Source organism: Crocodylus porosus, unplaced genomic scaffold, assembly GCF_001723895.1.
Source record: "Crocodylus porosus isolate Cpor-Errol unplaced genomic scaffold, CroPor_comp1, whole genome shotgun sequence".
NCBI lineage: Eukaryota > Metazoa > Chordata > Crocodylia > Crocodylidae > Crocodylus > Crocodylus porosus.
Genome location: NW_017728951.1, coordinates 17286994 through 17312914, shown reverse-complemented (window position 1 = coordinate 17312914; position 25921 = coordinate 17286994). Strand labels below are relative to the sequence as shown.

At 43.1% G+C, this 25921-nt stretch overlaps 1 protein-coding gene and 1 long non-coding RNA gene across 18 annotated transcripts in view; one reads left to right on the top strand and one right to left on the bottom strand.

Moving 5' to 3' along the window:
- The window catches only part of ABLIM1 (actin binding LIM protein 1), a 182923-nt gene extending 179276 nt beyond the window's left edge, over positions 1-3647 (bottom strand). For 4 of the 17 annotated variants that reach the window (XM_019555622.1, XM_019555623.1, XM_019555625.1 and 1 more), the window contains exon 1: positions 3223-3646. In XM_019555622.1, the coding sequence (XP_019411167.1) occupies positions 3223-3238 (16 nt within the window). In that variant the 5' untranslated portion in view covers positions 3239-3646. Of the gene's footprint in view, positions 1-3222 lie in introns of all 17 variants that reach the window. The other 13 variants (XM_019555629.1, XM_019555637.1, XM_019555638.1 and 10 more) reach the window with 6 other exon arrangements.
- On the top strand, positions 1068-25060 carry LOC109323958. The gene is made up of 3 exons (XR_002104800.1): positions 1068-1078; positions 13731-13737; positions 24928-25060. It is a non-coding gene; the product is annotated as an uncharacterized LOC109323958 (long non-coding RNA).
- The last annotated feature ends 861 nt before the right edge of the window (positions 25061-25921 follow it).

Sequence of the window (25921 nt, the reverse complement as noted above, 5' to 3'; positions counted from 1 at the left end):
GGGATACTTGTAGCAGGCAGCTGCACTGGGGTTCAAAGCCCCAGCCTGGCCCGTTGCCAGCAGCGGCTGCACACATGCCTCAGGGAGCACGCAGAGAAGGGGCGGGGGCTACGCTGTCACAACAAGGATCAGGCCCCTTGCAGTTACCCTGCCAACCGACCCTGACACACCAACTTCTTCCATGTCCAGGTTACGGGGGGTTTTGGCACTCGGCCCAAAAATGTTGCCCACCTCTGTCACTGGGTTTTGAGTGAAAATAGTTGTATTACGGTAATAATAATGTCTTTTATTATTAACAGTACTGTTTAAAATTCACAACTGTGCTAAGTCACGCACATACGTTACCTAGATCTGTACTTCTGTTACATTTACACACACGCAATGTACAACTTATTCTAGACTATAGAATATATTCTTACCACCCCGGCCCCCCCAAAAAAGACTCTCATGGTGAAAATCTCAACAGGGTCCAATCATTCCTTCATTTATTGGAGCGTACACTTGTTGCCCTCTGGAGAGGCAAAAAGTTTTGGTATACACTGAGATGGGTTCTGGGACACCCTTCCAACCACTGGCCAAGAAATCAAGGCTCAGGGCAGAACTCGCAGCTCACACTGAAACTCAGCCAACACAGTAACTAATGATTAGATTAAAATTCAGACTCAAACCCCAACATGGGCGCACTCAGCTTCACTCTGCAGACAAATCCACTGACTGAACAATGCAGCAAAGCAGAACTCCAAACTAACTTGGTATTGTATAGCCTAGTGTTTAAATCGTAGATTGACAGGTGGCAATTCTGGAGGATAGATCATGACAAAGAGCACTTTCCGTTGCTGGACACCATGAGGCCAAGGTATCCCTCGCATGCAACAGGATGATGATGGCAGATTAGTCTAACCAACTAGATCAATACGGCCTGTAGCTGGAAGACGACAAGTGTGCATTCAGAAGGATGAAAATGCAGTGTTAGTCAAACACGATCCAGCCAGCATCGTTTGGTGGCAGGAGACAGAGTGCTGCCCTCAGTATTTTTCTAAGCACGTATCTGAGCTGACCAGACACATACTGAAACCATGTTGCAATATGAACATAATGAACCATGCTAATTTGCTAAAAACCATTACTAACCGGTTTGCACTTCAGTGAATTGGGATTGCATTTTTTCTAGCTGAAACCAGCCCCGTTAGTGCTTGGCCTGCATGTTTGTGAACCAACAGGGGTTCGCAGGCCACTGGACTGCGAGATTCTTGGTCACGTTAGAAGAGAGGAATTCACGCCGGGGCTGGAAGAGCGAGTGCCAGCTGCACTGCCCGGCATGCCATCGCACAGCATACCGCTCTGTGGAATGGCATTTGTATCAGCTCTGGAGAAGCCGCAATTGCTGCCCTTCTGGCTAAGGCAAAAATTAAAAAAAAAAAGCTGTAGAAACCGACTGAAAATAATTCAAAAGGACAGACAGAAACACAATGGGGGGGAAATGCTGAGGGCTGTGGACCTTTTCTACTCTGTAATAAGGAATTATAGGGGTGGTTAGAAAAGAGCACTTAGCCCCTTTCTCTTGGTCTATGGCCCATATAAACTGAAAGCCTGCTTTATATTTAAAAGTAACACTAAAGGCAATTGTACAACGGTGCACTGGACTATGGGGAAGGGAAGAGCTAAATTCTAAAGACTACCGGACATTTTCAATGTACTGTTCATTACTTAATTTTCTCTCCATTATTCTATCAGACTCCCCTCCCTCCCCCTTCTCTTTACTAAAATTAAAGATTTCCTGTTAAATCTCTTACAACTTGTACCATAGCTTCCATCTTATCAGATGTCAAAGTGAATTTATACAGAGGCTTGGGTGATATGGGGTCCATATACCTGGGAACAAGCAGGGGTAGAGGCAAAACTGCAACTGGAAAAGCTGAATGCTTTATTAATTTGCTAGAGGTCTTGAATAGGCATTTAGACTGGCAGCTTTAAGGTTTGCCTAAGCCTCCACCACTTCCCCAGGTATCGCAAGGTGCACGAAGAACGGACTTACCCAAAAGAGAGTTAAACTTATGGCTGCAAGTATTCCTCATACAATAAAGCTAATATTCAGACCATTAAACCACCACCTCTGGTTTATTAATACTCTTAGAGGCTGATATAGCTGGTGATCACTAGGAGAGCCACCTTACAAGATCTCTCTCAAGCCTGACTGGCAGCCAATACTTGCTTTCCAGACCTGGCTTTTCTTTAACAGAAGCTATTAACTGAGCTGAGCTACATCAGGTTTGGTCACTCAGGTCATGTTCATGTTCATTACAGACCAAGTTAAAATGACTCAAGGCATTTCATTTGCTACTTTACCTTATTTGGAACAAAGGTTTTTAAATGTGAAAATCTACTGACCCCTGAACCCAATGTGCCACTTTGCCCCTTCTCACATGTCACGCTCCCACCCACCTGCTCTTCACAGAGTTAAAAAAAAAAAAAGGGGAAATGACATCAATTCCTGTTGTAGTATACACAGGTTGTCTTTAGCCTTATGTTGGTCTCTGAATGCGCCTGGGAAGTTATCAACCTCCTAGTCCAGCTCCAATCCACGAGTCAAATTTAAGAGCAGAACGTACTTCATATCCCTGCTACTGGAAGGAGCAACTCTACAGCCAAGTCCCCAGTGCCTCCACCTCCGAGCCTCTTGTTTCTGTTTGGGTAGAAGACTTGTAGCATGACCTCAGACCAGTGCAGTTAATGTCTACATTACAGCCTGTAAAATCCAGACACGCCAAACAGCCCATCTCTATAACAACAAGATGAAACAGTGAACCCCTCTCCCCTTCAAGTTCTGTTCTGTCTGACTGTGCAACTATTCCATTTACATTTTTTAAATTAGGTGGCAAAAACACTCTGAGAAAGACAAAAAAAAATCAAATACTAAAATCAACTAATAGAATATGCAACATACGGAAGATGTGAAAAAAAAAGCAAGCAAGCACGTATGGGCAACTCAGCTGTGCAAACACTTGGATTGAGGTGTGCTCCGAACCTTGCTGCTGGGAAAACAGGCGCAAAGATACTTAATACGGCTCACTGCAGTTATTGACATCTTGGGGAACACAAAGAAAACAAAGCAGCCATCAAATCCAACCCATTTTTACTTGAACCCTGAAGGTTGCCATCTCAGATGATAGTAGCTGATCTACCAGGTCATTTCAGCTCAAGCTTATCAATGAATATAATTACCTTTTTCTTTCACCATGGCTATCGAGTCCTCTTTGGAGTGAAGGCAGGAGGGATTAACCGAGGTAATTTACACACCGTTTCCTATTCCAGCAACGTGTGGCCAGGATGGGACAGAAAAAAGCCCACAGTTTACTCGAGAGCTCTCTTCCTTGGTTCGATTTCCCACAAAATCTGCTCTGGCTGCTTCTCACTGTCTCTTTTCTCCTTGTGCCTCTTATCTCCTCACTCTCCCTCCCTCTCTCCCTTTTCCTGTGCCTAATGGCAGCTCACTCGCGGCTCGTGGACTCTGCCCCTTGTGCTGAAACAACCAGCTACAGCTGCTGCTGCGTAACAAATGCCAAATTCCCCTGTCCCTAATTTCCAGTCGCTGACACCACCTTGCATTGCCCCAGCCTAGCAGGGCTGAGCTGGCAGCTAGACTCTCCCACAAGTCCCTGACAGCAGCTAGCAAATGAGGGACACGGAGGAAAACTAGAGGAAGTGATTAAATGGGGAGGGGGGAGAGCAAGACTAATATTTACAAGTTTCTATTTTTCTTCCTTTGAACCAAACGGAACCAGATTAATGGTCAGAAACAACACAAGTGGATTGCAGAACGGCAATGCTGCCTGTAGCTCAGCTGATTTCTTTATCTGCCTGCTCCTGATTTCAAAACATAGATACCACGTCCATCCGCAGGCTCTGAGATGTTCTCCAAACAATGTCTGAGGACGGCGCGTGGTGGAATAACCTACAGAATCTCTACAAATTGGGCGTATTAATTAACTGTACATCACAGCCTTCAAGGAAAGACACTGCAGTGTTAAAAAGTAGTCAGGTGAACAACACACAAAGCTCTGTGAACTGTCACAGATCTGTCTACAGGGCAACTGGGTTTAGGAGCAAAAACCAGAAGGTAAAACGTGACATTTCTTTGTGCAGCTCTGGTGACCCCTGTATGTTGGAGGTAAAATATTTGTAAGGTCTAAATTCTTTCATTCTTTCCTTTTTTTTAAAAAAAAAAAAAAGGAAAAGAAAAGAAAATTACGAGCATTGTCAAAAATCACAAGTGCTCAGGAATCTGAAGGCACTGCCTAGGAAAGTGACACTACCTATAAATTACTCCAAAGCAAGCATGCATGTCAAATCAACAAAGCGCTGCTGAAACCTGGCATCCAACCAGTCTTTTTACAACTTTCAGTCTCTTAAGCACAGACTTCTAATGGGATCTTGTGCTTTTTGTGTTGGTCACCAGATTGAACAAAGCGATCAAGAGTTTTATGCATTATGACTAGTCTCATAATATTTATTGTTTTTCCTTAAATCTCCAGCTCTTCCAGTCATATGATTACAGGAGACCACCGGTTTTTATTTTTTTTAAAGTTTCTCCCTATGGTTATAGGTAAGAGCTTAAAACCAGAGTGCCTGATTCAAAAACCAAAGGCACATTTAAAAATCTGAAATGTGTTACTCTAAAAAAAACCAGCTCATTATTTTAAGCCTGCCTCGTGGCTCTTGAAGGCCTGACTTAGTTTTTGGACACTCAACATTGGCAATGCTGTATTTACACACCCGATTTCCCTTTTCCAAACAGCTTCGTTCATAATAGTTATCTACAAGTCACTTTATACACATGAAGTAATCCTTCCTACACCCTTCTCAGGTACATTTTTGTCATCCATGTTTTAAAGATGTAAAAAAGTGAAGCAGAGAAGTTAAGAGACTCCCAAGGGGACACAAGTCAGTGGAAGGCCTGGATTTAATACTTAGGAGGTTTTGGTTCCCAGCAATGTTCTGCATTAAGCCAAAGCGCTGACGTTTGAAAGCTAAAGCTGGATGAAAACTAAGGCCACCATAATGGAATTCCTTCTTAAGGCTTTTATTTAGGGAACAGAAAAGTTTAGAAATAGAGAATCAAAATGCAGCCACTATTCTGACAGTGGCAGATGGCTGATGTATCCTGGAGAGACAGAACATATAGAGAGCGTTAGATTTTATTTACTGCAAATATTGCAAAATTCTTCCTATAGATATTACCCAGAGCAACAGAAAAATAAAATAAACCAGCCTGTCTGTCATGGTGTTTCTCGTTCAACCAAATCCCTTATTTAAATAAAAAGACAAGAGCAGGGAATTGTCTGGGAAAAAAACGCCTGGCAGATCTAGGCTTGGTTGCTATTGTTAGCTGCCTGATGTGTAAGAGAAACAGCCTGAGCAGTTTGACATTCTTCCTTCTGTGACTCAGTGCGTTACTAAGAATAGCCTGAACGGGTGAAGATGGGCGAAATCCCTTCAACCCCCGAGTCCTGTGCATCACATCACATTTCTGACACATCACAGACCACTCCAGCATGCAGCTCAACCTCGCAGTGCTCTTAATCACACGATTCTTCAAACAGTGAGTCGGACAGGGTCTTGAAGGGGGCACGCCTGACCTTCATTCATAAATACTAGCTCTGCTTTGCTGTTTAATGCCAGAAGGCGTTACACACATGGATAATATTAACCCTTTGCTGTGAACTTTAGACACTCTCCGAAGGTTTGCATGGACATTTATCATTCATTTTTCACTTTAGCAGCTGCTGACATGTAAGCTAACTGCCGGTATCTGGACTTTTTTGTTGTCCAAGCCCACTACTCCCATTTTTCACATGTGTTAGAGATTAGCACCCGGGGCTACGTGGAGGACTATCAGTCATCCAGGCAGAACTGCAATGTTATCCTTTAACATGCACATAAAAATAGCTTTAAAACTCACACGGCAGTAAATTACACTGGAGGGGTTGGAAGACAAATGTAATTTATTCCCAAGTCAAAGGATATAATAACGGTTGCTGGTATTATAAATAAAGGCAAATATATTACACATTTATGCCTGAGCTGTTTTTGTGTTTTGATCTCATTGCTTAAAAAACCTTAGGCTATCACCGGTCCCTCCCCTATCACTCTGGATCTATACAAACACCCCACAACGGGAGAACGTGGGCAGTAACCAGGCGTTCTGGAAACCAACAGCTGCTCTATCGAGGTGCATCATCTTCCAGAGGAAAGGGGAAACAATGCTATTTGCTTTCAAGAACCTTTTTTGCACTCCACGATTTTAATTTAATGGAGTGCTCTCTTTCCACAGTCAAAGCGAATGAGACATGATGAGTACATAGCAGCAGGCATACGAGAACGGTAACCAAAACTGATTGTTATTTGACTATGAAGACATAAGTTGTACGCTCAGAAAACACCTGAGGATCAGGCTGAGGATATTTCAAGAATGGGGAAGAACAGAATCAAATTTGTTTTAGCTTTTTCTTGACCCAAGACAAGACTATTAAAGGGAAATGGTCCAAGGAATTAGAATGATTTCAAGTACTATACTTGAATTCTTCTACAAATTATTGCTGGTTTATAGTTGAATTTTCCTGAAAAGTAGCTTTTTCTTCTGTAGCCATGTGAAAGACCTGCCTCCACAGGCAGCAAATGCACTGCAATAAAGCAGCCATTCTGCCATTCGCAGATATTATGGGAGCCCTTTGAGAATGGATCGATAAGAGCCCTTGCTGCCCTTATGAGAGACCAGCTTCAAAGGGCTTACAGGTAAAGCAGAGGAAGGGCAGGAGAAAAGAATTATTATTCCCCTCTTTTGTGGATGGGAAGTGAAGCAGTCAAATCAAGTAATTTGCCCAAGGTCACACAGTAAGTCTGCCAGAAGGCAATGGCAGGGTACAGGTGCACCTTGCACACCGACTGAATACTGAACTCAGATGCAAGTGACTTTCCAGTGTCTTAACCATGAGATTTCTCCTTCCTCTTATCAGGGCTTTCAAATGCATGGGAATGAAAGGCAGAGGGATAAAATATTTTCTCTTCTAGTTGTTTTCAGTGATAGTCATCTTGGCTGTTCCTCCAACAAAAGATGTTACCAAACAAGGCTCGTTTCCCTTGTAGCATCAGGTCAACAAATTCAGACAAAAAGGTGGTTTTCTTGCCTCTTAAAAAGGATACTTGCTGCAATGAAATTCGACCAATATTCAAAGGGTTGGGCATCATCCACCCATAAACACATGTGCAAAAATATGATCGAATAAGCAACTGAGTAAACCAGAATCTCAGATTGGTTTTTTTTTTTAATTTCAAAAGCTGGCTGTCAAAAACTTTATCTTGCTCTCATACCTTACAGATGAGACAATGGCTTATAAACAGCAGCATGCAACTGTTACACACTTAACTCCCATTTCCTCATTGACAAATGAAGGAACAGATTCTTGGAAACTATAAAACAAGAAAGTTTTGTTAAATTATATCTAGAAAAATCCCTATGTCCTCAATGTCCACTGGCCTCTGGAAAAAAGGGCCGGTGTGCACAGCTCTGGCAACAAAGCCCGCCAAGGCTTAATTGCTGCACTGCCCGAGTCAATTAAGAGCCCGTACCATTATGGAGTCTGGACTTGAGGCACTGGAGAATTCGTCCTCTCCCAGGAAACAAAGTCCTCCTCTCCCATGCTTTCACATGGAAGGTGACCCACTGTTACCAGGGATTAACCATGCCTGCTTCAGCGGGAAGAGATTTCGCGCAACAGCCCCCGAGCACTTACAACTGTCAGTGCCCTTCGGAAAGCGCAGTCTCTGGTTTCAGCATTCTTGACTTTGCTAATGACCGTATCCTGGCTCCTGTTCCCCCTGAGCACATCACGCCCCCAAATCCGACCACATCTGCAGCTTGGACACGTGGCTGTTTTCTGTCCCGTGATCCCAGCACAATTGGGAGTGCTTATCACAAAGCACAGACACTAGTAAAAGAGAATGCAAATCCACTGAACGGAATGGAGTCATTGCCGACTGCTGCAGTTCCTTCACACTTGCACTTGCTTCTGCTCTACGTGCTTTCGTAATGGCTCTTACGTTGGTCTCGCGGAGCTCCCAGCATCTGCAAAGAAAGTGCTACCAACCTCCCTCCTGTCTCTGGACAGACTGTGAGACTGCAGTAGGACTCCCTCCGTGACCGTTACTTCAGATAATAGCCAGAAAAAGCCATTTCATACCCCTCTACAGCCTTTCCTGGCTACTGACTTTGTATTATCATAGTTCCAGTGGCCTTATAGCCCATCTTTAGCCTTCTTCAACAGATTGCACTGGGAAGTGTCAGTGATGTAGAAACGATACCAGCGCCTCACTTTGGCCATCCCACCTGCGACCCAGCGCAGAGCTACCACACGCACATGACTTAAGCAGTGTGGGGGGCCTCAGAAAGACCTTCCACCGGTGAGCAAAGTTCTTCCTCTGTGCACGGTATGGTCCGAGTTCCTGCAGCCCTTACCTCCTGCAACAACCACATTAGCCTCACTGGTTATCAGGCAATTAACAGTTATTGGAGTGGGTCTGGTGCACTATGCTCTGCTTTACTTCATAGCTGATCTCATGGCTCAGTGAATTCAATAATCCTGCATCATCATTACTACTTCTAAATCAAATTCCATAGTTATTTTTAAAGGGGAAAAAATCAAATGCGGAAGACACACAATTTTTACTCTGTATTGTATGATCTATTTAATTCCTAGTGCTCAGATCTCTTTTTAAATCGCCTGCTCACTTATACTGGTAAAAGCTATTTTTAATGTTCCATAAAAAGAAACTTCCCTAAAAACAGAAAAAAAAGTTTCACAGTTTTTCATTTGCTAGAAATGTAGTAATTCCCTAAATAAGTCTGAATATTTTTAAATTACATCCCTACGAGGAAAGTTTTGTTAGTAGGCCCATGTTCTGAGATGGCAAACAAAAAGCAGTCTCCAAAGACTGTGTGTGCACCAGAAAACCGGTACTGTGGGATCCATGTACTTAATGTAACCTCTAACTGGCTAGTATCCACAATAGTGAAGCCAAGAGACCTGGCTTGATTCTTCATGGTCAGAAGACAATCATGCTTGATACTCCATAAAAAGCAGCAGCTACCTCTGCATCATCTTTTCCTTTGGTGACATGAGAAAATTGTGTTATATCAGTGGTGCTCAACCTTTTTCCAATAAAGGAGGTTTCACAACAGTCCTAGAGCAATTTAACACAAACAGTTAGAAAGTCATTCCTACATTTTTGTTGTTTCAAATTAAGCCAAACTTGCTCTACGCCCAGTGGCCACAGAGAACAAGTAATCAGCCGTATCTTTTTAACAACCTTTTACATACTCCCATGTCTCCTCTTGGTCTTCTCCTTGCTAGACTAAACAAACCTTGAATCTTTGTTTGTAGGACATGTTTTCAAACCACTTATCACTCCTGGTCTTTTCAGGGACTCTCTCCAAGCTGCTAACATCTTTCTACAAGTGTGGTGCCCAAAACTGGATTCCAAATGATGCCTCACCAGCGCTAAGTAAAGTGGAATACTTATTCCACATTTTCACATGAAACTCCTGGTAACGTACTGCAAGGTAAGTACTGCAACTTGGGCCAAAGCAATACATTGCTGACCCATGTTTAGTTTGCAGTCCACTATAAACTCCCAAGCCTTGCCTAGCTGCGTGTTCCCCAGTTTGTATTTGCACATTTGTTTTCTCCTACGTACGTGCACCATTTTGCACTTGTTGATTTTGAACTCTCTCCCCCATTTGTCACAATCACCTTGAATTCTGATCCTGTCTTCTAGGGGGTTGAAACACTCCCCTAGGTTCTTCACAGACAATAAATATATGACATTATTCGCAAATTCTGTAACAGTACTTTATGGTATTAATCATGCCATAGAATTAACCTATTGACTACACGTAGGCCCAGGACAGACCCCAAGCAGGACTTCACCTGCACAGCTGCTAGCAACCAGGAACAACAATTCTCCAACAAGCAGCACATCTTCCCACAGCACTTTGTGTCATCCAACAGTAGGCACACCTACACGTCTGCCATAGTTACTGCATATTAAATTTAGTATTTGGTTAACCAAGTACTAAATCAATGTGCAGTAACTTGAGATACTGCACAGCAGTGCCGGCGCATGGGTTTTTAGTGACACTTATTGTACAGTAGCTTGATATTACTGCACAGTAGCATGTTAGCATGTTTTCTGCTCAGCATCCTACACTGCAATGTTATTAGGCTACTGCGTAGTTAGCATCTTGTGTAGACGTAGCCACTGTCTCAGAGATACGAGTGCCAACTACTTAATTTAATGTTCCTTTCTCCTGTTCCAGCACATACCGGGCTTAACCCAGTTTAGCTCATGAGACCTGACAAGACCACAAGTCAGCATTAAGATGCAATGACTGTAGATCATATAAATACATCAAATTATCCTTGATAAGGAGCTACAATAATTTAGACATTTCTAGCAGGAGGTGGAGCTGCCATGACAAGATTACAATAGAGTCTTTGGCTGCTTACAGCTGAAAAAAACAACCAAAAACAGTGCTTTACTTTCAGTTTGGCATGCCTTGAGTGCAGCACATGCCCAGAAGAGCCATCGCATTAGTCTGCCCAGGTCACCCAGCATCTATATAGATCAGGCGCTTCGAGTTGGTCTTTTTGGCACTTCTGTCACAGTCTGATCTTCCCTCTCCTTTCCCCTCAAGATTCCTCCAGCCTGCCCCAGCTGCCTTACACTTGCCACCTGCTCAGCTCCCTGAAACCCACAACAGCAAAATGCTACGTTTCAGCACATTACAACTGACACCAGAGTAAAGCCTTGAAAAGCCAGCTGAGCCTCAATTGGTGCCGACTGCAAGGAAATGTCGGCTTTTTTAGTGACGGCTCACTGGGCGCCGTAGTCCACGCTCTTAACAAGAGCATCCTTCTTAGATGTGCTATGAGCATCTGAGAGCAACGGGAGGCAGTACCATGGAGAGTGAACAAGCCCAGCGTCAAAGCGCCCTTACCTGATCCACAGGAGCGCTACAAGAGGCAGAAAGAAGCAGAACTGTAACACTCTTTTAAGGTTTAGTCTCTTTTCATGAGACAAGACAAAGTGGGGAATATAGGTCAAAATCATATGGTAACTGCCTCCACACTGGTGCTTGAAAAGCTACAGTCTTTATACTCGTTATGGATTCTCATTAACTAACTGGCTTCACAGGAAAATTAAGGCCATAAAGGCTAACTGTATAAACCAAAGCTTTTCCTAATAGACAAAAGATTCAAGTTACCAGGCTGGTCAAGGTCCACGCAGGTACAGAATTAAAGTAACTTCCTCACCCCATTCTCTACCCAGATGTCCCATACTTTTCAGATGAAGGAGAAAGCAGGTGAGGCCCTCAGATTTCAAGCCACCAATATGGGTGTTGGTTTTAGCTGATAACTTTTCTTTTTTTGGATGCACGCCCATCTGACCCAGAGACCAAGATCCAGCCGTTCATTTAATAAAAACTGACTGGCAAACATCAGCCAGAAATACCTTTTGTGTCTCACAGCTTCACTTGCAAGACGACCCTTCACACAAGCACACTTTGCAGGGTAATTCATACCAGTTCAAAACGGCGTGAGAATTCACCACATCCAAATGGTAGCACACTCCCTGGGTTTGCAGTGGCGTAAACTGCACAACAGGGAAGAATTGAGACCTCCATCTGTGTACTGATGATCAATATTTGGTCTACCGTTGTCAGCCTTGCTGGTCCTGGCTTTCAGCTGTCAGCAGCCAACCTGCCGGGAAAGCTGCATTGCTGTAATCCATAATTTAGTCCATGAATTGCATCTGAATCTGGAATAAACAGCACCACTGAAAACTTTAGCTTAGAGCTGCCCTGTTCAGCTATGTTAAGGGTTTGCACCAGTCCAGCTCCCCTGCTAGTAACCACTGACAACTGAAACTGTGGAGCGTGTCCCCCCCACCCGAGAGAGACAGCACCTGCTTGCCTTATTACACCACTACATTTGCTTAGTTGCTTTACTGCTCTTTCCAAGATGGAGCTCTTTGGAAAAAGGTGCTGTCTTCTTGAGTTGCTGAAATCATCCTTCATACAATCCATTACATGCTTATTGACTAATTTATCAACCCTGAGTTAAAACCTCTTTGAGATTGCTCTCTCCAAAAATCCCCATCACAGCAAACCAGGGTGTTGGTCAGACAAAGGCTCCTTCCCATCTTGTTATGCTTCTGCTGAACTCATTAGCTAAGGCAGACAAGGTCTTAATTAAAAATGTATTTTTAATAAACCAATTACTCACAACGCACTGAGTATCCAGAATGACAGGTGAGGTCCTTCTTGTGTTGAGTTAGCAGATATAGAAGTGTGCATTTGTGCAGAACAGAATGATACCAGGCGATGATGAAATAATAAACCTTAAGGGAAGCCCATCGCAAGCTAAAAATCCTTGCCCAGTAGAGGCAACCGCTTGGCATGTATGTTTTCCACCATCAAACAAGAATGACCTGCATATGAGAGACTTTCTTGAGCTGCTAAAGATAGGGAAATATTTCCTAACCGATCCCCAGGGACACAGGGGATATCAGACTGCATGTCCACCATGCGAGTCACAGCAGCAAGCATCAGTCAGACTTTGCCATCAAACTGCAGGTGACTAGGTTCAGGAGATGCAACCGATTCAAGAAACCCACGGGGACACGCATCTCCCAGCAGAGCTCTTTTTTTTAGCTTTCTGGGTGGTCACAAATCAGCAGAGCATCTTGCTAGTAACTTTTATTAGAAAGAGGAAGTTACCTTTTTGTTCGACTAGTTGGATGAAAACGTGCATGTCGATTTTATTGTCTTTAAAAGGAAAGCGAGGGCTGGGGGTGGAACTGACTGCCCCGGGAATGGGGTGACCATAGACTTCAAGGTAACTCTCAAAGCAAGGGAAGGATTAAAATGAACTATATGTCTGGCCTGGATGTATAAATAAGAACTCAGGGGTACGATTAAGGCAGCACATCAACAGACAGACCCTGATTTTTCATATGCACTGTCCATGAGTTGTTTAGTAATGAAGGCACTTCCTATCCTTCTAGTTACTGTGAACCTCAAGGACAAACTGGCCTCTCACAATTTTACGGTTGGTCATAGCTCTTTGAGTAGTCCAGTCACTACTCAAACCCTTCCCGGTACAGATCTGGCGTGTCATTTGTGATTCTCTCTCTTTCTCTGTGTTCCTAATAGGAACAGAAGCAACACAGGTGAAGCATGTCCTCAAGCAGATCCCAAACAGCTTGCATTGTATTCCAAATCAGATCTCATTTCTTCCACAACTCTCCCCCCGCCCCCATCTTCACAATGAACATGGTGCTGTGAATGCAGAAGTACTGCCAACCAGTTGTGTCAGCTCCCTGCTTTTAATAAACAACCTTGACGGGAGAGCCATGTTACGTAGCTACGGTGCATGCATTACATTTACTTCCACTTACAAGTCCCAGCTCCAAAGGGCTCTTAAGGCAGCAGTAAGTATTAACAACCTCATTTCTAAAAATATCTTACTTTATATCAAAGGGACTGAGTAATTGGTCCCTGTGGCAGATGCTTTTCTAGGATAAACCCTTGCATGAAGTCACGTGTTCCAAAGAAACTCATGCACCGATTTAATATTGATTTCAGAACAAGTCACTTAGATGTTTAAAGGGAGCAGCAGTGTCTAGGGTTGAAGCAGGGCAAAGCATGGGGAGACCTGGATTCTCTCTGCCACAAACTGAGGGCACGGACAAACAAATACATCACAGCGAGTTAAAAAGGGACAAGAAATTACCGCTCAGCAACTGTTCAGCAGCATCTTTCCACGTGCCTGTTCTTACCGCATAGAAAGCAAAAGCTAAACCTGGCCAGCTTAGCCCCGAATGAAATAGAGCTAGTTTACCTCAGTTTAGCTTTCACTTACCACAGAGTAAGAGCAGGCACACGGGCAATTACTGCACGTCCACTGCCATGGGGAACGTTCCCAGGCCCTTTTCACTCTCGATAATTTGTCCATGCTCCAGCTGTTTGGTCTCAAACTATAATTTTCTGGGTCTAAAATTTTACCATCTGTAAAAGAGGGATGAGACACATTTTTAAAGAATCTTTATCTGAAGTTCATGGTATAAAGTTCGCCTGTTTTTAACTTCTGCATGATCTACCAAGTCAGGTACCTTCATTACCTTAGTAGCAGAGTAGAGCCCTCTGCCTGCTAACAGTCCCCTGCACCACCTCCAGAGGCATCGTGTCAGCACCACAACTGCAACTGCCCTACAAAAGCATACGTGGGAAGGCGGGCCCTTCCCTTGGCGAAGGCAGAACAAGCTCCCCTAAGCAAGAGGCTCCAGAACAGCAGTCTGCGCACGGCAGTGGGCTAAAGCAATCTGAAACTTTCATACTTCTCAACTGTAACCTCTTTCCCCCACCTCAGAGCTGACTCTAATCTATTCCTACTGACCTTCTGTATTTCTCCCTTCATTAGTATCTAGAAAAAAAGCAGGACTGAAACTATATTATTTTATCCCGTTATCTTTACAGAGCATCGAAGGGGAGTATCATCATGGTCAAAGGAGAACTCAGTGTTACTGAGGTCATCCAGCTGTGAATAGAAGAGAAACCTCCCAGGACTGATTTCCCCAGACTCCAACTGCAAAGCTACCTTATCTTTACAGCAACAACTCTGGATGTTATTAGTCACTTTGGTTCCAGGCTTGAGATGCCTCAGAGATGAGATTACCTGAAACCCCCTCTCTCTCCCTTGACTTGAACTGAAATACGAGGTTCTCAACACTTCCAAAGAAAATCCAGCGCAAGACATCCCGATGGACCCACCCAAATCCATCAGCCACTTTGAGTCTTTTCGACCAGTTCTTTTGCAGCATCTCTGTCACTGCAACAACTGTTCCTAAACTGTACTGTCGGAAAATATCTGTCTGCTAAACTGCAATGAGCTAACTTGACTATGCTTAGCTGATAAGACTATTCAAGCTATTCAATGAACGCAGACCAGACTGATGCTAGTTCTCTCGCTTACCCATACCTTCAGGACTTTCAAATAATTGTTCACACCAGTAGTAATCATCCAGATTCAAGCAGGGCAGCTGCTTCAGCACAAACTTCTTGGGAATGAGATACAGGACCTCCGAGTAGTCCCCATCCACAACAACTGCAGTCCTTTTGATAGAGTTCCTGAACTTCACTTTCCTCAACACCAGTTCTTGACTTTTACCAGGTCCATGGAGCTTTCCAACGCCATTTAAGGTCAGGAAAGATGGCATTTCTAGCACCTAGGGGGGACAATACTGGGGATGTGTGGTCAGTCTTATATTTCTTATAACACTGTGCTCACAGTTTTTATCTTTTTTTTCTTGTCCAGAAAAGGGGATTACAAAAGCTATATTTTTAGTGATTATCTTGGAGAGATTATGACGGTGTGCTTGGTCAGGTGACTGCCATCTAAAACCATTGTAATCAGCAACTCATCCAAGAAGAATCCATAAACCCAAAGCAGAAGCAAACAGAGCATTTGAAAAAAACTGGATTAATATGCAGGGCAAGAGGAAGAATGTAGCTGAGGGCTATAAGAGGATTAGTTCTCAAAAAAAATAACCTTTGTGTGTTAAAATCTTATTATGGCAGAAGCATGATAAGCCACACATGCACATCTGGGCCTTTAATCTACTGTATCCTTTTCCCATGTGGGGCTCCATGTGTATTATACAAAAGGTATCTGCCCCTGTTTTCTGAAAACTTTACAGAGGCTGAACAGCTGTCCTCCAGAAGCAGGTTTCCTTGGAGGAAATCCTTTCTGCAGCTCCTATGATCTTCTCATAGCATCCCCTTCTCCCCTTTCAGGCACGACTCCCCAGTCCCATTGTCTCTCTGTCACCCGTCTCATCGTACTGTACTGCTGGCTCGCCCTGCCTCGTTCACATGCATGTACCCTAATTCCATTCCAGTGCCTTCTAATCTAATCATTGGAGGCATTTTTTCTCCCTTGGGTAAAGGCAAAGTTAATCATCAACCGGGCATTCGAGAGCCACAGAAAATTCCAAAGCAAGAGATAAAAAGGAACAAAAGCATATTTATTGTCTGTGTCACGGCACTGCTGGTTATAAACAGGCCAGGCCTTGGTTGATCCAAATCCTATTAAAAATCCTACAAGGAAAGAGTCAGGAAGGTGCCTGATGTTTAGTTCTCAATTTTCTCAAAGAGATTTAAAATGTCATGACAGAGAGCTGCAGAGCAAAGTGCAACATAATCCCAAAAGTACTGGTACTGCTTCTATGCAAGTATGGAGTTACAAGACACCAAAACAGTCATCTTACCAAAAAAACAGGAAGAAACCACTGTAGAAGTTATCATTTAACTCTTCCTCACACACCTATGCAGATACTATTTCTTGTAAGGCAGGACTAAGGGGAGAGATGGGCTTTTTTTTAGTAGTTTTAAACCAATATACTGTTTTGTCAATCCAGAACTTCATTAGAGGGCTTTCCTTATAGCAGCGCTACTCAGTGCTATTGGTAACACTGAATGTAACCTTGACCAGGATTTCCAGTAAACACTTTTCCCTGGGTTTTATAACTTACTCACCAACACAGCAGCTCACATCCTCAGCTAGCACAACTTGGTAAAGCTGCACTGATTTCAGTGAAACGAAAGCTTATACACTAGAGAAGGACCCCACTCAAACATAACCACCGTGGTTCTTTCTACAGCACCTTTCATCAGAATTGAACCCAGCTCCCAACAAATGCAGGAGAATTAAGTTTCACAGCACTGCGTTGAACACCAGGGTCACTGGAATTCAATATACGGAGCAGAGAATGAAAAGCATCTTCCTCCAAAAGGGAATTGCTTCTATGAGTGAAGCTGAAGACAGGGCTCCCGTCTATTTGAAGTGAGGGGGACTATGACCAGCCAAGCTCACATGTACCGCACTGATCAGGACAACATTATTATCCCTATGTACTGCTGGATAAACCAAGCAACAGAAAAACTAGCAATTCATCTGTGGAAGAACTGAAATAGAAAAATATCAGCTTCTACTCTAACCACCAACCATCCTCATTCCCCCTTCCCAGCTCACTTGCGTGGCAGCAACACAGGGCAATGCACAACCTAAAAAGCATTAAAGCTATTGGCATCTACTGTGGAGCAATGGTCAGAGCCAGAAGCAGCAACAGTTTTTTCCTGTAATCTTGCTTTGTAACAGCAGTGCAGAGTCATTACTGACAACTCCCTTTATCAGGTGTTGCAATTCACGACTGCATGACTGCAGTTTTAACTCTTAAGTGACTTATGGGCATTTCCAAGGGGGCTGCATGAGGTGCGAGAAAGGTGACAGAATGGCATAAAAAGTGCACCTTCTGATACACACCAACTTCCAGTCCCTGCACTGCCTCAACAGAAGTGCCCCAGGGTAGTTAGGCCACTGGCGGTGGCTTCTCCAATGGGAGCAGAAACCACTGAGCTCAGAGCCCTTTCTATCATTATTCCTCTTCCATGACGAACAGAGTTGCATCAAGGTGCACAAGGCACCAGAACCATTTCAAAAAGTGCAACAGAGGCCTCTCTCTCCTCATCCGTGGCAGAAAGCAGCTCAGACAAAGTGACCACATACCCTGGATTCACCAGGGTAGTTCCTGTTTCCCTAGTCACATGCCTGTATCTAAGGATCTGGATCTTCTCTACAGGCACCCAAAGGTCCCAGATGGTCACAGCGATCAAACCACCTTCCCTAACTATAAAATAGTTTGTTTATCTACATGCAGGTTGCAATGCAATACCAAGCACAATTTTTCTATGTGTGCGCCAGATCCAAACAGTCCAGCGGGACAAGCATTCAGTGCAAGGAAGGATCTGGAGAGAAGAAAAAGAACAGTTAAACAAATGGACAGAGTATCCAAGCAGCTCTTTTCTTCTGAGTGAGCTTTTGTATAATGATAAACTCATACAAAATCCTCAGTGGGGAAAACCCTTTGCTCCAACAGCAAGGGGCTGGTGTTGCTGTTGACCCAGAGGCACTTCCTAACAGCACCAGCACATACCAGGATTTTGTCTTTGCACCACCACATAGTGACCCTAAGCCACATCTCCACACAAGCATCTTGGTTCTGTATTCGCAAACAAGGTCACCCTGCCCTGAGAGTACCTGCTACAACAATGCCCCATTCCTGCACTGCCCACCACAGCTGATCTCTGATAACTATCATCTGGCCCTGGATACTCTAATTATTACTCGCAAAGCCCTTTCTGCTGCAGAGCAGTGCGATTCTTAACCAGAGGATTTCTCTTTAAGAATCTGCATCCTGCCTGCTTAATGCAACATGTCAAGGACTAGGAGTAAGTAAAACAGAACTGAGAAGACTGAGATAACAAAAGAGCTCCCCAGGTCAAACTCAGGGCGGTCTGGAAGTTGGCTGAGAAGGCTCCCAGTGATAAGAAATGAAGAATGGCAGGGATGGTTTCATCATACATACCCTGGAGTTGTGGACTTGTCCCCTTCTACAGTGATGGATGACAGCCTTGGGGACCGAGTCTTCAAGGGACCTATAGCACAGGCAGGCTCCCTTCTCCTGAGTCTCAACTCCTACGTGGAAAACCACCCTCTGGGGTGTAGCACACAATGCAGATTATTTGCACGATATTTCCTCTTGATAGGCAACAGGAGCAATGTACAGTGAGCTATACCAAGCACTGTGACCCAACCCTTATACGGAGCTAACTAGGCTCCAAGGGATACAGGCAAACCTCTAGCAAACACCCACCATAAATAAATAAATAAAGGATTGACTCCCAGCAGAACAAAAATCAAATGGCAGGAAATACAAGCAACAAAAGCAGATTTAACTTTCCGTAAGGGAATGTTTCAGCTGTCAGAACAATTCCTGATAGCTGTCTTGCTGTAGGTCCTGGGGAACACAGCCTGCTTCCTACCAAAGCCACCTATAGGCAACATCCCCAGTACTAACTGGGTAATTAATTAAGCAGTTAAGAACCACTAGCCATAAAGTTCAGGTCATTTCCAGAACCTAAATAATACAGTCCTGAGTGTTTGGTGTTATGCCTCTGCTCTTTATAGAAGACAGCTAGGCTATTCATAGCTAGGCTCAAGTTTTGGTTGACCCCCAAAGCAGCTATACTCAAGAGTTCAGTTTGGCCCAAACATGCGAGAAGGGAACACAACACATACATTACTTGGGGCCAAAACAGCTTTAGAAATAAAGAGCTGTCCCGATGAGAAAAGAAATACCTTGCACACAAGCACACTTCAAATGCAACCTGCAACATTTTTTTCTGTGTTGAGATTGCTAAGACGACAAATAACTGCAAACTTGATTATACTAAAGAAACTGCACAAAGGAACAATGAACTCACTGAAGAGAGCAGCAATTCATACGTAAGATTGGGGCCAGTGTCATTGCAGGCTGACTTAAATGACGTTAATCAGGGATGAACTTGCCCCTCATTTCACTCAAAGTCAGCAATGTATATTGTATATGTAATGCTGCCTTTATTGCTTCTGTCATCAGAACCAAAATTCCCCCTAATGTGTTTCAGTGTAATTTTATTATCTCTCACTGCACAGAAAATAGGATTATGAAATAAAAGTTAATCAGACCAGCCCAGTAGAAACCAAGAGGAGGAGAAAACACCCCCCCACCACAACAAGCAAATTAGTAGCAGAAGAGTCGACTTCCACACCAATTTGCAGCAAAACATCAAGATACTATTACACAATCTAAAACGGCATCTGATGGATCTATCCAAGGTGACGGGATTATACATTTCCCCATGTAATGGTCTGTTCTCGGCTGACAGAGAATAAAAAGAAGCTGCCTTTACACAAATGGAAATGAAGCAATGACTGAACATTTATGTGAAGAAAGACAGCTAACCCAGCAACGCTAAAGAACAGAACAGCCTGGAAAATCAGCAGAGACACAAGAGTTCTGAAATGTGCGCTCATGTCCAAAGGAATCAAACTTCTCTAGCTACAGTAAAATGTCAAATTCATATAGGTTTAATCATGCAGCTCAAGTTCCAGCACTTAGTTATCCACAATTCATTCACACAGCAACAGCCACTTAGTGAGGTACTGTACAACTGCCTACAAATATTAAATATGTAGCAGACAGAAGCTGCAGGTAGGAAGCAGCTTATCAATATAGCAGAGCCCCCAAAAGGCAGCTACGGTACAACTTGTGCACACCGGCTCAGAAAATCTAGAATAGTTGCATTTTGCAGATATCGTTTTCATCTCAGGCCTCTCATCTTTAAAGATCCCTTACCCATACCTCCAAAGCAAGCAGTGATCTTCTGCGCATACTGGCACAAGCCATTCTCATGGTAGGGCTCTTCACCAAGGACCTGATCACTCATTGCTTCAAAGGGAACTGCCTTTCTCTGCACAGTCGACCAACTACCGCTTGCTTGAGACAGACTGCAAGACCACAGAGCTTTCTCTTCCAATTTATTTCCATTAATAATTCAGGCACTACATAAAATCTGCTGAGCTCTAAAAAACAGTAGCACAAAGCCACTTTATGGCTTCTGAAGTAATTATGTTTCCTTCTTGAAAATGTACCTCAAGGTACAGTAGTCTGATAATTCATAGGCAATATATCCAAAACGCAATGAGATTCATAGCCTTGCTGCATAATGAGAAATACACCGTCGATCATGTAAAATAGAACCACTCTGCTCAAATACAGCAGCAGAATAGGGAAATGAGGACCACTGAAAAGCAGCATGACCACGTACCTCAGGTATTTTAGATGTGCACAGTATGCTAGAGTTTCTGTCTCTCTTAATCCTCTTCAAAAAACGTCTTGATGCCCATCTTGCTGGGGTCATCTGATCTCAGCCATCTTTCCTGCTCAAGTGCAGCAGGGCTAGACCCGATGCTCTGTAAGGTCCCTTCCAGCCCCTAACGACTATGAAACTATAAATCCCTCAATATTACATATTATACTCGCGGGTTTACACAGTTTATGTTGCTTGGATATCAGATGAAAAGAGCTGATAGACTGGTATCCTCTTGTGTTCTGGCAGTTTCACCATCAAGACAGTTGGGCAACATGGAAGAAGTCAGCAGCTAAGCAGCTAGCTCCCTGAAGCACAAGACTATTAACTTTATCATTATCTTAGCTTGCATAACTACAGGCAAGCAGTGACAAAATGAAAAGGCCACCCACGGTATAAGTCCAGGAAGAGCATGCTTAGGCTCCTCACTGAAAAAAAAAAAATGGGGAAAATGGACAGACCTCAGGAATAGGATGAATGCTTTAAAAAGTTGGGGACAGAAGAGAAACAGGATCAAGCCAGCAGCCCTCATCCCTAAGCCAACTGGTGTGAAGAGACAGCCCAGGCAGTCATTGTGCACCTGTTCCAGCTTTGCTTTAGCCAGCCAAAGGCACAAGACTGTCAGACTAATTAATGAGAGGAAAGAAGATGAGAACATATAACACGATCACACAAGCAAGGCTACCCTCTGAACAGAACTCTTACAAAATGGCTTTGGTGAGGAGTTCTGGGCTCCTAGCTTATTACAGGAAGCAATCAACATGAATTACTACCATATAAGAGCTCCCCATAGGAGATGCTCTTTGTGCATCCTGCTCCTGGTGTTTCTCCCCTTTGCTCTGTGCTCCTTCCTCCTGCACTGGGAGACCCCAACCATCTCACCAAGAAACAATCAAGAAAAGACACAGTCTAAGCGCCAAGTCTATCGAGGCAGAGGTAGTCTTATTCAAAACTGACCCCAAAATCTATGTTGGATATAGAGGAATTTTACTCTCAGTTGACCTAAAATTGCTAATGATTCATATGGAGTATAACGGCAACAGTTTACTCCTTTATGAAAACATAAAATATATTAACTCATTCAGGTGCACTGCTATCTTGTATTGTGCCAGATGTCTCTAAGAAATCTCCAGTCTTTGTGCATTCTCCAAACTAATGAGCTTCACCATGTAAACCCAGGAAGAACAATCAGGCTCCTTATCAAAAAGAATGGGGACAAGACCGGACTAAGCCATGCCTGCACATAAACAGAGCACTGTTACTGTAATTAGCCGTTTTGAACACTGAAGAGAGAACACGCTTGCTGACATTTGAAATTCTGCACAATCTACAAGCTATTATAGTAAAGGCTTTGGTATTTTCAAACATATAGTTCTTTTACATATAGTTTCGAAAGCTGAAAGCTGCAAAGTCTCTTCTGAAGCAGTTAATTAAATGGACATCGTTTTGCTAGTTTCTTGCCTATTTACGTATTTATTTTATTGTTAAGTTATGCAGGTGTGTGTAGGATGGAGTCAGTAAGCTGTAGTAGACAGTCAGCTGATATACAATTAACTGCAGTGATAGTACATGCAGCCAAATGGAACTGGATCAATATTTTGCAGTTCTTATGAAGATGTAGACTGTGACTTTAAATGATATGAGTTCAAAGAAAGTATAGTGCCAATTTGCTAGTTAAAAGTGGAACTGAAGAAACAGAAGAATGCATGAGACTTATTTAGTGTACCCCACATTTTGCTTAGCTTTGGGTAAGAACAGACAACCCGTTTATATGGGTATAATCAAGCTATACCGTGTAAGAGAGGAGCAGATGTATAACTTACAGTCTCACTGATTTAAACTGTTCTACTCTCATGTAACACAAAAAACATACCTCAGTGCACGTTGCATCAACCTATATATTGAGTGTCCACAGTTTGTAATATTTAGCTGCCCATCCCAGGGATCATAGGAAAGTAGGGCTGGAAAAGCTTTCACAAGGTTATCTAGTCCTGCCCCTGCTCAAGGCTGGATCATCCCTGACTAAACCATCCCAGACAAGTGTCTGTCTAACCTACATTTGCTTAAATTGTCACTTGCTCCCTGTCACTGGGCTAGGAACAGAAGTTACACATAAACTGGTTTAAGTGATCAGAAACTGGTTTAAACCTGTAACAGAACAGAAGCTCTGTCCACATAAACCAATTTCAAAATGGCTGAAACTGTTTTAAAATAAATGTGGTTGAATGTGGCGTCAGACTTAACTGATTTGGGTCAAATCGGTTTATGAAACTTCTGTCTCAGACCCCTTCCTTGTTCAAGTTAACTCACAGTCCCCCAGCATCCCAGCATGCTTGGGCTGGCCCCGCTCTTCGCTCTTCTGCTCCCTGGATGGGGGAGTGAGGGCTGACTGACAAGGGGAGGGGGCAAGCCTGGCTGGGGATGTTGCCTAATCTATGCGGGGGGGAAGGGGCTGCCTCCCCCCAGGCAAACCCCAGCTGGGGTCTGGGACCATGGAGGGGTGTTAAACACCTCTTCCCCCACTCAAACTTACTGCCGGCTGCAACTGTGGACTGCAAACCCCAGAAGCACCTGGAAGCAGGAAGAGGAAGTGATGAGCAACCCTGCAGAATCTTGCTGTGTAATTCTGGACTGCAAATCCTAGAGACCGCGGGGGCAGCAGGAAGATAAAGCTAACACAGCCAGAGAGCTGTGCTCTAGCAACCCCCAGCTTCTGGCCTGAGCCACTGCAGGCATGTGTTTGCATTTTGTGAATTAAAGGTAAATGTCTGCTCACTTCTGTTTCAATTTAATCTGTGCAGCTTAGACTAACCTGCAAAGACTGAATCAATTCAGCCTCAGGCTTTCTGACTGCCTGTACCCAGCCCTAGTGGTTAGGCACTGTAATAGCAGCCTACAGTCTGGTACTCTAGGATAAACTGGTCATCTGTCTGCTCTGTACCCTGGAATAATTTACACCAAAATGCAAAGCCAGTGTAAATTATACTGATGTAAACATGTCACTCCCAAAAGCTGTGGCCCTATATTCTTGCCTTCCAAACAACAATGCAGTATAGTATTAAACTGTGTAGTATACTGCTTGCTGACTACGAAAGCTGTGGAAGTGTGAAACAGTGCCTCTTGCACAAAAATGCAAGAAGGTGGCTGGAGCAGGATTGGGTTTTGGTAACAAGCCTGCCACAAAGAAAATCAAACTCCGCTATTGGCTTGCAACCCATTAGATGTAAGAGAAAGTGGAGTGCTTGCAGCACCAAATACCAGACCCATGCCATAAGATACATAACAGTCATAATAACAGTCCTCAGCCTTCTACCACACCTGAGCCAAACATTATAAATGATGGTTAAAATAATTGGCAAAGACCTGACACACACATTGCATGTATGTAACAAGACTCAGAGAGCAACCCAGGAAGCCAAGGGCCTGGGGAGAAACCTCCCAACTACATCTACATCTCAATTGAGCTAAGTCTCATTAAAGGAAACAAAAGAACTAAAATAACCACTTCAAAGCAAAGCCTGCAAGAGACAAGAAAAGCCAAAGTGCACTGAAAACATGAATGTTAATATATCCTGAAAAACACATTTTCCCTTTGATTAAGAGCTATTTCCCAAAGCAAATATCCACTATCTGTCTAAAGTTTTACAAATGTCTAAATGTTTATTATGCTAAATCAGTCTACATGACTGCATCTAACTTCTGATCCTCACTGCCTCACATTTGTATTCATTAATTAAAACATATTTCTCAAAATAGGCAGTCAATTTCTAACTGTTTATTATGCTAAACCAGTGTATCCTCCTAAAGCTCACACCTATTGTATCCAATGGTCTCTGATCTTCACTATCTCCATAAGCCATTTGGTGCAGCTATTTATTAGGCTCCATTGTTAAAATAACTATTGAAAAACAGTATTCTGTGATTAACTTCCTAAAGGTACCTCGCTCAATCAATATCCATCCCATTTGATTTCAAACTGATCACAAGCTTGCAAACTCTGCAAACACACAGAAAGGATAGAATTGTAATATGTTAATTCTGTCCTTGCCTGCTTTCTTCAGACTTTGATTAACCAACTATCAAGAAGAAATGCTTTGAAGCTATACAGTTAAAACAGTATAAAAAGCAAGACAGAACTGCTAGCACGATGTCTGCATTCCAGGGAAGATCAAGAAGCCATCCTGCCACCCAGCCACCAGCTGGACCCACACCATGAGGCTGTACAAGAACTGCTTCCTGCCTGCATTGGGTAAAAATCTCTGTGCAACTAAGATAATACAAGGACTGTAATAGCTCATTTATTGATTATTAAGGAAAAGTCTTTTGTTTTTCTGTCAGTTTCATGGTATGTTGGTAGTTACTAAAGCAAGTCTTTCTGCTATTCATCAACTGAGTGTTGTGTCAATTCTTAAAGCACTAGGGTTTAGAAATTTGTTTTTTAAGTGCAACACTGCTAGCAGAGCATAATTTCACAATGGGCACTGTATCATTTGGGTAGTTTTCTGAACATTATTGATATCTAGGTTATATAAGATCAAGGTAGATGGCTTAGAAGACTTTTTCTTCTTTTGCTGGCTTTGCTTCTCAGACTTACATTGATAAGTCACTTTCAGTGGGTAACCCCAACCTTATCTTCTACATTAAATTATGGGTTGTTTTGGCTTCCACTTAAAAGGCCAACTCTGCTAGACAAGTGGCTTTTGCTGGTTTTACTAGACAATTGCTTATAACAAGAATGATTAAATATTATCTTTTCCACCTCTGCTTTCAAAACAGATTAATAAGTCTTGCAAAGCACCAAAGAAATGCAGCACTACAAAAATCCCTACCAAAGTGAGGTTTTCTTGGTTATAAATGAGGCAATACACCTATTTGTCTGTAGAAATAAAATCAAATGTAATCTAACAGTTCCAGGCTATTCCAGATTAGATAATATTACGCCACAATGCTTTTCAGAGCTTAAGCTAAACAGAATAAAAGTGTTAAATTATACTGTGTGGCTAGGCACAGACATTACACATAAACTGGCATAAGTCATTGGAAACCATCCTAAAC